The 17,063-nt window shown below is 39.7% G+C and overlaps 1 protein-coding gene across 5 annotated transcripts in view; it reads right to left on the reverse strand.

The window, feature by feature from the left end:
- The window catches only part of LOC144478909 (A disintegrin and metalloproteinase with thrombospondin motifs like), a 33,174-nt gene that overhangs the window by 2,570 nt on the left and 13,541 nt on the right, over window positions 1–17,063 (reverse strand). For 4 of the 5 annotated variants that reach the window (XM_078197277.1, XM_078197278.1, XM_078197279.1 and 1 more), the window contains 14 exons: window positions 11,195–11,292; window positions 9,480–9,540; window positions 8,828–9,033; window positions 8,374–8,463; window positions 6,432–6,633; window positions 6,206–6,335; window positions 5,922–6,051; window positions 5,688–5,830; window positions 3,363–3,418; window positions 1,471–1,597; window positions 1,206–1,370; window positions 758–884; window positions 388–492; window positions 155–306 (listed from right to left, as the gene is read on the reverse strand). In XM_078197277.1, the coding sequence (XP_078053403.1) occupies window positions 155–306; window positions 388–492; window positions 758–884; window positions 1,206–1,370; window positions 1,471–1,597; window positions 3,363–3,418; window positions 5,688–5,830; window positions 5,922–6,051; window positions 6,206–6,335; window positions 6,432–6,633; window positions 8,374–8,463; window positions 8,828–9,033; window positions 9,480–9,540; window positions 11,195–11,254 (1,754 nt within the window). In that variant the 5' untranslated portion in view covers window positions 11,255–11,292. Of the gene's footprint in view, window positions 1–154; window positions 307–387; window positions 493–757; window positions 885–1,205; window positions 1,371–1,470; window positions 1,598–3,362; window positions 3,419–5,243; window positions 5,297–5,687; window positions 5,831–5,921; window positions 6,052–6,205; window positions 6,336–6,431; window positions 6,634–8,373; window positions 8,464–8,827; window positions 9,034–9,479; window positions 9,541–11,194; window positions 11,293–17,063 lie in introns of all 5 variants that reach the window. The other variant, XM_078197280.1, reaches the window with a different exon arrangement.

Consider the following 17,063-nt stretch of genomic DNA (forward strand, 5'->3'; position numbering starts at 1 on the left):
TCTAGTCGAGTGAAAATTCACTCGCGGGAAAACAAGCGTTTGTAATTATTGATCGTCAAATTTTGCAAATGAGAGATCAAATCGAAAAAAAGGATATCCTAAAAACAATAAGATGTACGCCTATACGCATGTACAAGAATCATGGGGTTATTACCTGTATTCTGTGGTGTTGTATTGAGCGAAAAGGGGCCGATTATGAGCTGTGGGATTATAGGTGCCATCTCGGCGAACATACGTCGGAATATTTTGCGTGTAGTCTGGTATAATATTTTCGTGTTCGGCCACGCACTTTCCATTCAGACAATACTGAAATTATTCACGAAATTATGTTGGACGAGTTCAGAATAAAATGTTGTTCGAATCGTCGAGCAGCAGCAATACGATTACCTGACCGTCTCCGCAGGGGGAGCCTTCGGCTGCTGGACGATACGCCACGCAGTATCCCGAACCAGCGTCGAAGCAAAACAACTGAGCACAAACCCTGTCGTCTTTCTATAATGCAATCAAAATATTCTTTTAACAAATATTACGTAAAATATAATTTGTTGTGTACAACATGCATCGATCGCAACATGCAGAATATGTTAAAAATAATGTGCCGGTATTTTTTAACATTACGATACTTTTTTCTATTTGAAATGTCACCAATTCGTTCTCGTTCACACCGCTTTCGCGTTTAACCGTATGAAACGATATATACGACAACGTGATCAAAGTTGACTTTCAAGTAGCTTAATTTGATTTTCAAATAACTTACGAAACAAGCACTAGTTCCACGATCCTTTCGACACTGAGCATCCAACGAGAGCAATTTTCCAGGCAGAACTCTGGGAAGTGCCTCATCTTCGTGGGGAGCATTATACAAACAGGTAGCTGTATCGCCACTAAAATAATGAAATCGAAACAAAGTTTTATATTTCATTCATGAAATCTGTGTGATTCATTTTTCCATTTTTCAATTGTAAATATAGAATCGAATCGTATTTAACCCTCTTAGTACTGAACAACAATATATCGTGGTTGGCCACTTCTTTATAATTCTTCCCTTTTAGAATTTATTCATTTTTAGGAACTAAATTTGAGAAAACTTTATTAAAGTAAATGATACAAGTTTTACATATTTTGCTCGGGCACACACGATTGTTTTGATCGGCACTAAGAGGGCTAATTTGTACATAAAATGCTGCGTTCGCTGTTACGCTTACTTTAAAAAATGATGAAAGGATGATACACTGCAGTGAGACCATTTGAATCCTTTCTCCGTGTGTCTAAGGTCGCTCATAATGTAGCCATCTTCCCAGCGACATTTCTCTGCTCCAGGTCCTCCCAGATAACTGGGCGGCGGTGATCCATCATGAACCGCGCCAAGCCTACAAATTATGATAGAAGTTGATTAATTCTCGACAACAATGTTCACAATGTTCTCAATGTTCTTTCATGGGTAAAAGATGAGATGCGGTACAAACTTACAAGTGACCAACTTCGTGTGCAGCAACGATAATTCCACTAAATCCGCCGGTATCCTCGATGATTGCGACCGAGTTGACCTTTTCCAAACGTTTATTTACAACACAGGCTCCGCCCACGTACGCGAAACCTAAATAAACGATCATGATTAGTTTACGATCACTTAAACTCTATATACAGTAAGGAGTTAATGTTAATAGAAATGTTAATGCTGCTAGTCGATTCGTTATTCGATATAAGCTAATAAGCTGCATTCACGGCAAGTTAAATTAAGTAGCAGAGTAACGAAGTGTACAGGGTTTGATCAAATTTTCTGCAGCAATATATATTTTAGTTATCGTCGAATCGTCGATTCCATTATTAGGTACGAGATTGTAGCGGAAATCTAATCGCGGTTAATTCAATCGACCAATAAGTTATCCATTAATAAAGAAATTCGGATAAGAACGATTGTTTCACAGGCAGCATGCATCCGATGTTAATTTATGTTGAATGATTAATCGAAGCAATCGATACAATTGTAACTGTCACTTATGTAATTTACCATAGAATTTGTAATAATGTTTTCCTTCGATATCTACGATACGATAATTATTAGCGATTTCTAGGACTTGTATCGTTCCTTGTATCCTTCCGTTAACCTATTCCTGTACTTTATCCTTCAGTTACATTTATTCGAAGACTTACCAGAAACGATCCTCGGAAATTTGCAGGCAAAGAAACAAAAAAGGTACAAGTCGTATAGCACGGAACGAAGATATAGAGGGTGGTGGGCGTAGACTGGGTGTGTGTGTGGGGGGGGGGGGGGGGGGGGGTGAGTAGCATGATTCAGGAATATGTTTTTATCAGACGTTCTTCAGTTAAATTGGACACGATCGGGAGCAATTAATTAATTATACATAGCGATACGACGCTATAGACGATTGACTAGCTTTGAATAAAATAATTCACATTTTATTGAATAACAGCACAAAATCGAAATCATTGTATTTTTGAAATTGTTTCACAGATAAAAATGGTAATATAAAGTACTGCTACTGGTTTTATGTACCATACAACGTATGCCCATATCCGATACTAGGAAACCATAGCCTCTGTGCAATGGAGGAAGGGAGCAGACAAGATTTGAGAGAGAAAGAGAAAGAGAGAGAGAGAGAGAAAGAGAGAGAACAGTTTCGAAGATTGAGATGAGTTTCGAAAAGTCAAATGTGCGATTCCTTCCTTTTCGTTCTTAAATTCAGTGCAAGAATCAGGATGAGAGACACAGAACAGAGGAAAACTGAAAATCCCAGACGGAGAAAGGTTTCATTCACAGATAGGCGCAAGTGGCAAGCTATACATAGAATTTCAGTTGACATTTAGTTTAAGATAACTGAAATCATTATGTTCGTTTAGATATTTGTTGTACAAACTTCAAACATAGCGTTCAATTCAAGAAAATTAATAAACAAATAAATGAAAATGAAAGCACCTTTACTGTAGTCTATAAATTCGTATCACTGGCAAATAAATGTAGTTACAGTGTGTAACTGAACAATTACTTGTCAAACGAGACTACGATTATTCTACGAAAACCCGTCTCTACGATCGATATCGTTAATTAAATATTCTTTAAGAAATAATTGAGTGCGTTACTTTAAATGGGACATCCTGTATATACGTAAAGAAACTGTCGTATGTTTCAATACCACACACTCGTAATAACGTTCGAAAGAACGAGAACCTAATTCACAACGATCTTCAGGATATCTTTTGCAGAATATTTGGTCGTGAAATTGCGATAAAGAATTACTTGAGAGCAGGGAAGAACCTTCGCAGAGCTGTGCACACACAGTTAAGTGTTTGTATTATCAATCGATAATTTTCGTAATTTGTTTAATCCCGATAAAACGTACCTGCGGTTCCTCTATTGCACACGTCATTCGCGTATTGCCTCCTGCACATATCTAATCTGCAATGCAACAACAAAAGTTCAACTTTATCATGTAGATCCACAACCTGCTTGATTTGGACCACGTCACAGGACAATCAAAGGAAACGCGTGGCTCGTACACGCGTGCCAAGTCGCTTTGCGTGATTTGGATAAAACAGGAATAAAGTAAAAGAACGACGATAAGGTGCGACGCGCGACATCACGCTTCCGTCGACAACGATGCTGCGTAATCTTTGTACGATCTTTTGTTCCGAGAGTAGGTGGACGCGTTCCATTTCATTTTATCTCATCTTTCAAAACTGGAAGCGTCAGTGGTGTATGTTCATTGCCAAGAAGCGAGTACAATTGGCGGATCGAACGTTGCGCGGAAAGTTTCTCCCTTGGTTCAGGCACGGAAACGTAAAAGATGACAGCGTTGAAATGCTACAAATCAAATTTAACGCGTGTGTAAACGAGTGTCAATTAGTAATCGAACGTTGTTTCTCTTGCACGAATAATTCGAGATTCCCGTAGTATCTGGCGTTTGTGCACGAATCATGTTTATACAATCTTCTTGTTTGCTCGATAGGAAAAGTTAGAAATTGCGTATGTACCGTGGTGAGATTGCAAGACGCTCCCGTAAACGCTGCGTCGTTTAACCGCATCTGCTACCACGGTTACTTATCGATTCGCACTATCTCATTGACCAATCGGACCCGCATTCTTACCATGAGCTACCAGGGTTCGTATCGCGATCTCACCGCGATACAACGTACACGGAAAGAGGATCGAATGACGATTATTCGATGCCTTTGCATATATCGTCACTAATGTGCAGTTTGTTACCATGTACGTGACTCGTTTAGTTTGATACGCTTGAGGCGAATTTTCGGTGTTATGTCGAGGACAATGATCTTAGTTCTTGATATCGTCACGACTGTACGTCGTTACTATGTATTAGTTTACCATTACCTTTTTAATTTGATTTAAGTTACTACCAATTATAGGCAACTGAGTATACATTGTACGCATTAAGCCCTTCTTCTACATATTTAGAGGCGACTAGTCTCGAATACAATGGCAAGTGTAGCACTTGACACTGCGCGCGCGTATATGTGTATGTGTATCTGTGTGTGTGTTTGGGGAGCTGGTGAATCGAAAGTGTCAAAAAGATATGCTTTCTCATAATTTACAACAACATTTTTAAAACTCGACTGGCTGTATTTTCAATGATCCAAACGACAGATCTTAATAAACATTTACGCGTGCGAATATACATATATATACCGATAGTTTCTAATATACCAACGTGAGATGACTTTTTAATGTACAGGGTGTTCCATAATTAATTATTTGAATTTCCTGAAAGGAGTATACTACAACTGTACCACCGATTGCGAAATACCCTGTACAATTATGTACATATGTACACAGAAGTTTTTGTACAATTTTCTACAACGATGTAATTTCGGTAATTGTAAGATGCAAAAGTAGTGTTTAATACAATATACGTGTATGCGTTCTAATCACAGTGTACTTATGCATTATTAAAAGTATCTCAAATTTTAAAGTTTAAAAGGCCTCGTTTAAAAGACTCAAACATAAAATTGTTTGAGAAACATAGAATTATCAAGATTGCAAATTATCAAAAGTGTACGCGCGAAAGTATACCTCTTTCGACCGATTCACCCTTACAGGTCCCACGCCCATCAAACATATGCTATCGCAGCACCTTTCAAAGCCAACAACTACATTAGGACTAATACAAATACTGTACAAATGCTAACAGTGAAGATAATATTAAGAGGAAAAATATAATAATAAGTTGAAAAAGAAAGCTTGAGCGCTATGTAATAAACCATACCGGCAGTTCCCTTAGTGCAGCGGCCGCCTTTCCTACGACGGCACATATCATACCTGTTTTGCGAAATAAAAATCAAACAGTATGAAATCACCGGATACTTGTGGACTGTATAACATAAGGTAGAGGGCCATAGAATGCTCTATTCATGCTCATGTTTTCAATCATTTTCGTCGAAAGGGAAGCTCGTTCAACGAGAATTTCATGTCTAACTCCGATGTCTAACTTCGATATCTATATCAATGTGCACACATTGATCGTGTTCTGGATAGAGAATTCCTTGAAATTCTGTTGTCGCCAACATCCGATCAAACCTATCCAGACCAATGCGTGCACATCGATTATCTAGGATAAAGTTAACGAGTGACAAGTTCTTGTAATTCGATTATTAGGACGATTGTTGGATTTAGATTCTTTAGATGCAGTTAATGAAATGGAAACTCTTACTTCGTGACGGCGACAGCTATGTCGTAAACCGGAAGTCTCCTCTCGCGGAAAAGATATTTGCCCATATCGGTCAGCGCAGCCGCCGAATCAATGGCGTCTCGTCCCACGCGATTCCTTTCCAAATACGGTGTGGCATCCCTTCCCTAAAAGATATTATGTAAAACGTAACCCGCGCCGATACGCGTGCATGACACTCTGCATCTTTCGATAGCCAATTTATTAATTATACATTACTCGTGAGATAATAATTCCGGCGATACTGATACGAATCTTTGGCCCCTTCAGCAGCTTGTACCTTAAATCTACTCCGTTCCAAAAAGACACGAAGTACCTTTTGATTTGTACGTTATCACCACCGTGTAACCTATCGAATAATGCATAATTATCTCTGTATCTCTGTATGCAAGCGGGTTGCTATCCGTTTTATTATGTATTTTTACTTTTATAAAAGTATAGAAACGGCAAAGAACCGTGAACTCTGATTTAAACCAGCGATCGTAATTGTTGACGGGTCTCACCTGTATCCATCGTAATCCACGATACAAAGGATTTCCGGATAAATTACGTAAGGCGCTTCTCTCCTCGATCTATTGGCCATCGAACGTTTCGATCTGTACCTTTTAGATAAATGGTCGGGTTCCATCAGCGCTGAAATAGATTTTTAATTACAGGGGCAATAACTTTCGTTCACGAGAGGAATTCGGTTTGGGCGCGACCGTGATAGAAAAATCAATAGGCATTTACTAAAATCGCTGTACTGGTCGTAATTGTGTTTGGGTGCTTTCTTGAAGACCACGTGATGATTTGTATACTTCAACTTCTCTTTACTTCGTGTTACGTTCGGTAACAACTCGTCACTGTGAAGAGTCGGTATCCTATTCACTACTTCGCGCAGGATTCGATCCGGCAGTGGTCTGATCACGATTTCCGCACCGATGTTTCCATCCTAAGACACAAAATGTTTGAAGAAAGTAATTTCTATGGAAAAATCAAACATTTCCTTGCCATGCGCCAAACGGATTATTTTTGTAGCTCGATGTCGGGCATCGTTACAACATACACGTGTATCGCTATTATCAAAATTTCTGTTATTGAGGCACAAAAGTGATCCGTGCTCGGCTTGGGATGACCGTTGACACTTGATGAATCTGCGCACACCAATAAATGCCGAACGATTCACTTTTATGGCAATTATCGCGTCGCACCTAAACTAATCATATCGTTCGTGGAAACACGAATTTCACGTTTTCTATAAAATCATTGAAATTGCTGCAATAATCGGATCGTTGATACTTGCGATCGTCGCACGATCAAGTTGTTTCATCCGCGGTTGGGAAGGTGTAATGGTCGAAGCGAGGGAGGGAGAGTGAAAGCGAAAGGTCAGGGCACGCGGGGTCGCATAGAACAACGTTTTTACGATCTTATGTAATCAACCCACGGTATTTGCTTCTCTCGAAATTTCTGTAGCAATTCCGTTACTTTCGAAAATTAAACGGCCCTCCTGTAACCGAACAAACTCTCATTATGATTTCGATCACGCTCGTTAATGATCGGATAGTCTTTGAAAGAGAACTTTTGTACGGAAATTGCAAAGGAATTACAAGGTTCCAAGTTCAAATTATCATTTAATTTTTCTTTCTCGCAATCGTCTCGATTACTATGATACATATTACAGTTTTTGAATGCAACATTCTATTGGTTGTACACTCCAAATAATTAAGAATACTAGCGTGCCCGTATTCGTCATCTTGCGATACAGTCTAATTTAGAAATCAAAGAAAGTACGTTCATCTATTATCTAAGTAAACGTTCATTGTATATTTCGATTGGTGTATTACGAAGTATTCGGAGGAATGTTTTCGTTCCTTGCGTTTATTTGACAAGTCTGCTAATAGTGTTTGAGCAATCCTAGAACTTGCGGTTAACAATGGCTTTGCCGATACAGCTGCGTCGTGTACGAGTCCGTGAGAGATCGAGCTTCCCAAGTGAAATTTAGTTTCAGTTGGTTGGGCGTGCAATCACCGAAAACCCCAGCCTTCTCGGAATTGGTAACTGTTCAGGGAGGTAGGACCAATATAGGAAATTTGATTACGTTTTCCCTTTCTTCGCGCGCAATCCCTTGGTAACAGGATCTTTGTATAAACCGCGAGCGAATTGCAGCATCGGATTAGAAGTGTCGAAACGATTGCGATTCTGTTTTAGAGACTTTCCTTTCTTTCCTTGGTAGACGGATTTACTTGATTGATACGTACTAGAGAAATACATTGTTGCGTATTCATCACGTGTATTTTAACGAGTTTAATTGTTAAAGGCGCGTACTCTACCAGAGGTCCGTGATTTCCTCAAGAATTTTCGCGAAACTAAAACTGTTCCATCAAGTATCGTTCAATCAGGTGGACGTCAAGTTCCGTAGCCGCGATGACGAGTCGTGCGTGACCAGCCATGTTTCCTCAACTTGTACCCCTAACTATATGTATTTCTCTGCGAGTCAGTGATCAACAAACAATCGGTTTGGTCAAACTCCAGGCTGGTTAATTGCTTCTTACTTACGCATGTTTTACAGGGAATCGTGGTATTACGATCATCGTAATAGAGGGTTCAAGAGTGAATCGCGGAGGTTGACGAAAGACGAGTCGCAATAATGCCGGAATGGCGAAAGGAACGTTAAAAAAGAATGGCTTCTTACAACGAGTACTTTCCCATTCGCGTCTCGATGCAAAAGAATCGACGCCATGTTGGTCGTGTCTTGATAAATGTCACCGATATCTGTGTCCGTCTGAAACATAAGGAACAATTACAACAAATTTAATGCAAATCGAGTTCATTTTTTCGTCTCGTCGCCAACAAGGTACAACGCATTCTCTTTGTTATTAATTCTCTGGTGACGATAGGTTGGGTCCGTTTTAACCACAGATTGAAGTCGTTTTGAAGATCACTCTTTCAATTTATATTACAAATCACGGACGTTAATTGCGGACGTATTAAATTAACAGAGAACAATTACGTATTGTATAAACTTTGATAAATTCGAAAACATGTTTCGTTTGTTACGTAAAATAAGCTAATTAAAAATATGGTATTTGGTATATGGTGTAGGCTGAAAAGGAAAAATGTTGAATTTTCAGCTTTCGGATACTCACAGCTGTCACTTTCTCGTAATGGAGACCGTCAGGTTGCGACGTATTTTTTGTGACAATCCACATTGGCAAGTTCGCTGCCAACAACCCTTCCGTGAGTTTCAACGACAACCCGATGTCTTTTCCAAAGGCTTTCAGGTGTATCTCTGGCTTCTCCATATTTCTTTTGTGCACCGAATGTAACACAGGCACAACTTCGTATGCTGGTACTGGAAGATGAATCGCAACGTATCTTGTGAGTAAACTACCGGCATCGATAAAATGACCGACTTGGTATACATGTACAATATATTTATATCGCAATGAACGAAACGATGAAGATCTATCCATCGAGAAACGATCGAATTTCTTTACGCAAGCACGCGTATTAATACATCGATGTTACATCGGATTGGATTCGAATTAATTCGATGTAATGTTCGGTACATTCGGTATTGACAAGAAATGAGAAATTATAATTATAATTTCTTCATCATCGCGCGATTAATTACAATTACTAGTAGACAAATTAACATTTATTTGTTTTATTTGTATCCGTGGTAGATGAAGAGAAATATTATGAACAACAAATAAATTTTATTTCGACGTCGACGTTGAATGTATGTGACACGGAGTAATACTAAATTGTTGGAAACTATTTGTTCATGGCAATTACCAGATTCGTGTCCCGTGTGAAACACCAACAACATCTCTTCCCTCGTCATGTGTTCGTGGATCTGCAACAAACGTGAAAATCGGCGTATTTCAGAATCGGATAGAATTTGTTCGCTAACCAAGGCCTGACTCGAGTAGTCGTTTGAACTAGCGTTACTTCCTCCCGATTTAACAATAGTTTACAACATTGATCGACCACGCTTGAGTTCAGATTACAATGAAACTGGTTGCATTTTATTACAGGTTCCTTCGCAGCCGCGGAGCACACGACAAATTGGTACTCGTCGCAAGGACATTGATCGGCAATTGTCGAACAACGCATACCCGCGTAGTCCAGTCGCGTGTTCGTTTCTTACGCCGTCTGTACAATAGATAGATGCGTATTTAAAGTTTTCCAATCGCGGCCCAAGGTCTGCTTCTACCATTTATGAGCACCCAGTCACGTACCGTGCCACAGAAATCGAGTTGCAATTAACTATCGTGCCGAGTTAGACTCCTAAGGTCGATCACTTTCACTCATTACGTTAGGAAATTCGATCGTGCCTAGTGGTACTGTTTCCTTGCAGTTCTATTAGCTTTATTTGCCGGTTAGCGAACATATGTACCCGGCGTTAAGCCACAAAGCGTATTATTTTTAATCAACCAGCCAACGGCAAGTGGTGTCGCCTTTGAAAATCGCATCGATGATTCCACGGTTCTTTATGCCAAAATATCTGTAATTGTAGTTGACTTTGTAATCGAATACTACTAAGAAATCAGAAATAAGAAATAAGAGATGAGAATTTCGAGAACAACCGGTATCAGTTGCGATAGTCGATCGCAAGAAATCAACGTCGCGCGATTATTGTATTACGATTTACGATTACGTATGCATACGACTTGCATTTTATCATAAGGTCATCGCTTTCCCACTTAACCATGCTATACTCCACTTTATTGCACCTTGCAGCATCACGATGTTCATGCCATCACATCGAGCCACGATTCAAACTTATCCCAACTTTTTCAATGAATATTCGAGACGCTCCTTCGATCGAAGCTATACCATAGCTATAGTAGAAGTTATACTATACTTTTTATGATATTCGTTTGTAATTTTGATCACCGTTATCGTATTAAGAACGATTAGTAACGATTAAACAATTTTGTCCTTAAATTGTGTATATTTTGCCATAAGTCGTTACGAAACCGCGCTTTTAATAAAACTGATACTAGAAATAATTTAGACCGTCTACATCCGATGCAGTAATACACTGTTGTGCGCGATGGTACAACAGATGAAACGATCATTTTATTACAAGAGGCAAATGCAATTTCCGTACGTTCCATAATTGCATAGACTGGAACGTGCATACAACTTGTTAAATCCAGTATAGACGCCGTTAAATTTTCAATTCGAACGTGTCTCCGCACGTAACCGCAATTCAATTACGTTGAGAATGTTCTATGGCGTTCGCAAGTCCCGAATTCTTTTGTTCGCTAATAAAGTAATTAGCGTCGTTAACAGGAGCCAAGGTTTACGCAGCGTGAATTTACTTCGTAATAAGTAGCGAATCGACAATTAGCGTCGTCTCATCCTGTGACTGCCCCGCCATTTGAAACCAACGGTACGAATGACTATACGACGGTGCTACGCGTGGTTCTTTGTTTTAAGGAAGCGTTTGCACGGAATAACAGTGTCCTTGATGATCTCCATGGTACTTGACACGATCTTACCTTGTGGCATCGTACAACAGGTAGAACGGCCATGCACAGAAGGACAAGGGCACGAATCATTTTGCAGAAAAATATTCCTGATGGGCTGCGTCACATCACTGTAACAAAAAACGAAACGTTATTTCAATATTTTATCCGCACTTTATTTGTTCGGACATTGTTTAAAACGTAATAACTTTTAGTCGCTCGGTCATGAACACATCGTGAATATACTCCTTGGAATATTAGCGTCTCCGTTTATAAACTAGACATTATTGCATAATTCAAAATATTAGAAAATGCAGCGATTTAAAATATACAATTTGTATAGGCGTGAAACTTTGTTATACTTGTCGCATTGCCGAATATTATAGTTGACGTTTTACAAACACATGCATGTTTAGAATTTTATGATACGACGGTTAGTACAATTATGATAATTTTCAATTTTACATTCACTGTTTAAATGCACGTTCAGAAAATTACGCGAATAACTGCGCGACAATTGGCAAATAACTCGTGAGTTCCTTACAAAGCAAAACTGAATTATTGCAAAACTGTTGCTATAACGGTAGTTGAAACAAACGATCGATGAGACACTCGCCGACCTTACTTTAATAAATATACGTATTACGGCTCATAAATTAACTCGAGTTTATCATTCGACTTCGATAATTGTCGGAGATCTTTTGGATTCGATCGTTTCGTTTGAATTCGTTGATTGGATTCGTCTAAAATTGGATTTGAAATGTAAGACGATATACCGAGATTGTAATTATTAGGAAACATAAACCAGTTGGCGAAGGCAGATTTATAAGTGATTCAAAGGAAACATAAACTAGTTAGCGAAGACAGATTCATAACTACGCGATTGTAAGGTTACGCAATAAAAACCCGTGTGTTAATATTACGCATTGTATATGTAAACTAACCTTTGGAGAACATCGTAACCCGTTCGCGAATCGTTCAAGCTTTCGATAAGAATTCAAGAGTTCGAAAATTCAAGATATTTGGTTCAGTTACGATAAAGCTATAAAAGACTTTAAAAATGGTTTAAATGATGTACCAACATTTTTGCGAGCGGTTGCATATAGGAAAAAGGTTGTTCGGTATGACGACCTCGGCAACGTATTTCAAGGTCGTTGAAATCGGTGTCGAGGACCCCGTGCCGAATAATTACCGAAATATCTTTCTTCTCTCTGTCTTCTTATCGTCTTGCCACCGGTTAAAATTTCATTTTATTAATTTCATTTATCGTTATCATTTCTCGGTAACAAGAAAATTTTGTTCAACGGTCGATGAGCAGCGATAGGTGAACAGGACACGTGCTCCTTCGCCGATGTTTCATGACCTTCGATTTGAATAAGATCTTAATTCCGTCTACGAGATACAAGGTAACTGCAAAGTCCGCGTACCAGTTGTTAATGTCGTTCTTGGTTCACGAGTCTCATGGGCAGCAACTGCGAACAAGGTGATACGCTTATTCGGTACCAATATACTCCACTTTCTCCCATATGACAACGCGACAGAAGTCATAACAGTCTTTTCGAATCCGTAGTCACATACGAGGACAACGCGTTAACCAGACGTCTTTGCGAAATACAGGAGATCTCGGTACACCGAAACAAGTATGTATTAGCAATTGCGGACAGTCCCAATATGCCAATAATCAAAAGAACAATATGAAATTCAACTCGACAAATGCTACGCTATGTAAACATAAGCAATTTTCGTTCCAGTCAAAACAACTTTTCATATTCAGGACTCCTTTGGTGGGAAGTGCAAGCTGATAAGATTCGAATACATATAAATTCGATTAGTTAAATCTTGTACGCCTCTTATCGTTTTGTAATTGTTCGAGCGACGAAAGGAGATGCCGAGACAGGATCGGTATTAAATTCCTCGTTAAATTTCGTTTATGTTATGTCAAGGCTGCATATCCGCTAGATCGAAAGTGGTAAAATAACGCGGATCATTAAAGAATCATTGCCTATTAATTATGCATGATGCGAAATTCGATGGTATTCAATTACAATTAATCGAGAACACGGAAATTGCGGAAACAAGAAAAGTACGCCTGCGGCGGTATATTCCAAGAAATCACCGAATTAAATCTTCCGTTCGTTCCTGGATGTTGTAGTAAGAAATCATTCGGTGGATCGTCAACGGTCGTTCGGAATGTCCGTCGACTTCGTTCTGTTCTGTCTCAGGGACACGAGCGTACGAGGAGACGGAGCGAGCGTGTCGCGTGTGTTTGTGCATACGTGTATTCCGTTCCACGGGCAACCGTAACGTTACCGATCATAGGAATTTCATTACCTTGATGCATTTTTCTGGATCTTACGAAGCGATGACCGTACCTCAAGGAGCCCGGAAATTATTTTTATCGAAATGTTGAGCAGTCGTGGTCGCCACTGCGCTACGAGGCTACTAAGTATAATACGAGCCTCGATTTATAAAGAATCCCGTAAACACGCCAATGAATTCTCCCAGCGACGTTGACCATCGGATTCAGATTCTATTTAAGCCATACGCGATGACGCACGTAACTCCGTAAACACAACCTTCTACAGGAGTAATGAGTATAAAATTGGTTCTGTACTACTTAAAATTAGTTGCTCCTCACCTTACGCGATACCAAGATCATACCAAACTTATAAATTTGTACAACGAAGGAAGTTGTTGATAAATGTTGGCCACGAAGTTCGAACAATTGAATGTACTTTTCGAAAACGATCGCATGATCGTAACGTTATTCCCGCCAACTCGCGCGTGTGTAGAACAAGTATCGTACGAAATTGGTATTCGGGCATTCGTTGCTGAAAATAAACTCGAAATTGATGCAAAATCAAATTGGTCGAATCTCCATGGTGGCGCAGAACATGGCGAGCATTTACAATTAGAGAGAGCAACGCTGTTCGAGGTTATTAAACTCATTCGGGATTCGATATTGGCCAATTTACGCCGTCGTTTTTACAATTCGTGCCATAAGTCAAATCGTTAAAGAGAAGCGTCAACGCGTAGTCGTTAATGGAGAACGCTACTTCTCCGAATCACATTCGATGACAAAGTTCCGAACCGACCAGCGTGAATTTTTCGTTGTCTTCTTTCCGTTTATCGTCAGGCGCGTGGGTTGAAAATTATTCATTGTAAAATGTCATAATTCTGATAACTCGGGTTAGACCGCGATTGGTTCCTTACCGGTTAAAAATATCGGTGACGATCTACGATCGCAGGACTCGAAAACGCCCCATATAAAAAATCACGCAAAACATCAAGGACCGATCTTGGTTGTAAATAAAATACTGGACGCATCGTACAGGCGAACACGAGCCATTTGGCGAATGGAGATAAAAACAATATCGACCCTGATCGTTCAGTCAAAGCAACGTGTTTTTATAAGCATGGAAACGCGAAGGATTATGGAAATTAGTGTATTCGCACCTTTTTCCTTTTACTCCCGTTGCTTTGTTCCTTTCTCTCTTCGAGAATTATCAACTTACGGTTGCGCGCGATATCGTTACATTTACGCAATATTTTTGGCGAGAAATTATGCGAGAAAAAAAGATGCGTTTAAATCTTTCTAACGGTTCATTATTGAATTATCGAAAACAAAGAAACAAATTTTTATACGAGGCTATTCGAGCAAAAGGTACTCGTTACCCGACTCGAGTACAGTAGTTTCGTCAATCAAAAGTCGCAGCGAACAATTGTAGATTTTTTCTATTGGCGAATCGAGCCGAAGCGACACGAGCAACCCCAAATGTTCACGCGTAACAATACAATACGATGTAAATTTTTCGAGAACGAATTCGCGCCAGTCCGTTCCCCGATTCTTACACCTGCCGACGCGACGTGATGTTGATTCAACGAGAACCGACTTCCAAGATTCGCTATCTTGTCAATAAACGCGCTTTCGCGTGATAGCAACTTCGTTCCGCACCGGTATATCGCGGTTAACGCGACAGTGTCGATTGTATCGTGGGATTCATTCGTCCGGTTGCACGATCGCGTCGAACAACATTGGTCGCGTTTCTCAATCTGAACACTTCCCAAATGCGCGCGTTTATCTGTTTTGTTGGAATTTGATTTTTTCCCTTTATTAAGAATCTCTCTCTCTCTCTCTCTCTCTTTTTCTCGTGGAACTAAATACCTGATCACCTTGAATCGAACTCGTAGCTTGAAATCATTTTGGTCACCTGCGACGCGATGGGCGTTACTAGAGCTGTCTCCGATCACTCGATACTTAAATTGTGCGAGCTCGATTCAACATTTGTTCATCGAATGGCAACAATGGTACAATTCTATTACACAACTCTATTAACTATGGGGGAGGTCTGTTACGGAAGATTTTTTTTTCATTTCGAAGACTATTCGTAGATTCAACTATATAGCGGATAGATAATATTTGCACGCAAATATTAAAAGATAGGTTGCTTACGTCACTCGTTGAAATTTGAATATCTTTTAGTTTTATCCGTACCATCGGATCTCAGTCAACGTTGACGCATCGATATGTTTAATACGGTAAGAGGTAACGAATCGACCGATAATTAATCATATTATTTCCAACAACTCGGGAACATTCGTTTCGTGAATATTTATAGTTGCGTTTATAAATGATTCTTCGAAATAACCGAAAAATTAATTGTTAAATGACGCGCATGTATTTTCCATCTTGATCATGTGCTAGCGGTCATCGACGCGAATGACAAAGTACTAGTAACGCGTGTCTCCGGTTGCTTCGTTCGAATTCTTCGAATCGTCCAAAGATGATATTCTAATAAGGATCAACGGATTCGAAGTCTATGAATTTAGACGGACGTGTCTTAAATTATTCGCCAGCATGAGTCACATGATCAGACACGCGAACCGCGCTCTTCGATGAAGCAGAGTTCGGCGATCACCACCGTGATCGAACCGTGAGTTATACAAATTTTACTAGTAATTTGTTGTTGTTAGGCTTGTCAGCCAACTAAGCTGACGATCATATTTTTGCACATCATTTTCTCTATTTTATTTATTGGTCTATGCTTACCATTGCGGATTTACGAGGAAACAAGATCGATTTCTTGCAATGTTTCAAATGGGGCTCGCGTATCGATAAAGCTTATGCAAGAGCCGCACACGTGTCCTTACTGGAGCAGCGTGTCGGTGTGATTCTTGCGTCGCATCGGTATGAAATTAGACCGACAAAAAATTTCGTAATCATCGGTCCATACGTAGCGGAGGATGAATGGGTATCCCGTCCATGATTTTCACCTTATAGAGCTTCGCGTAAAAACCAGCGTTTCATTAGACCACTAACGAGATCTCGACAAGAAAAAATAGTATATAATAGCACGTAGTCTGGACGCGACCGTTCCAACAACTGCTACAGCTGCGGAATAAGAAACACTATTTTCGCCTATTTTGAGTATTAATTCAAAGAAATATGGTAAATTCTCGCCGATCGTCTCTTAGCTTGTAAACAAAAATGGACAATTCGACGTGAGGAGGATACGATTATTCGAGCCTCGCACCTCGTTTTTACAGTTGTCGAGAATCGACGAAAGCGAGATGCAAGACGAGATTGTCCGTGTGTCACCTTAATCGATCGCTGCCGATGGAAAATTAACAAATACTCCGACGGTAGATTGATTATAGTCGATTCGTTAGAAATCCCGATCGATGAATTTAAGAAATCATCTCTAGGATACGGTCGTTAAATGTTCGCTGCGTCGCCAGCTCTGGATCGTCGGTGAAAGGAATAACGCTCCGAGACTATTATCTCAATCGTATCGTATCGCGTCGCGGAACAATATAATTGTTAGAAGGGTCGGCGATCGGTCAGTTATTACATGTGGACGTGAATTAATTATCTTTATGTTACCGGCATACCCGACAATAA

Source organism: Augochlora pura, chromosome 3, assembly GCF_028453695.1.
Source record: "Augochlora pura isolate Apur16 chromosome 3, APUR_v2.2.1, whole genome shotgun sequence".
Taxonomy (NCBI): domain Eukaryota; kingdom Metazoa; phylum Arthropoda; class Insecta; order Hymenoptera; family Halictidae; genus Augochlora; species Augochlora pura.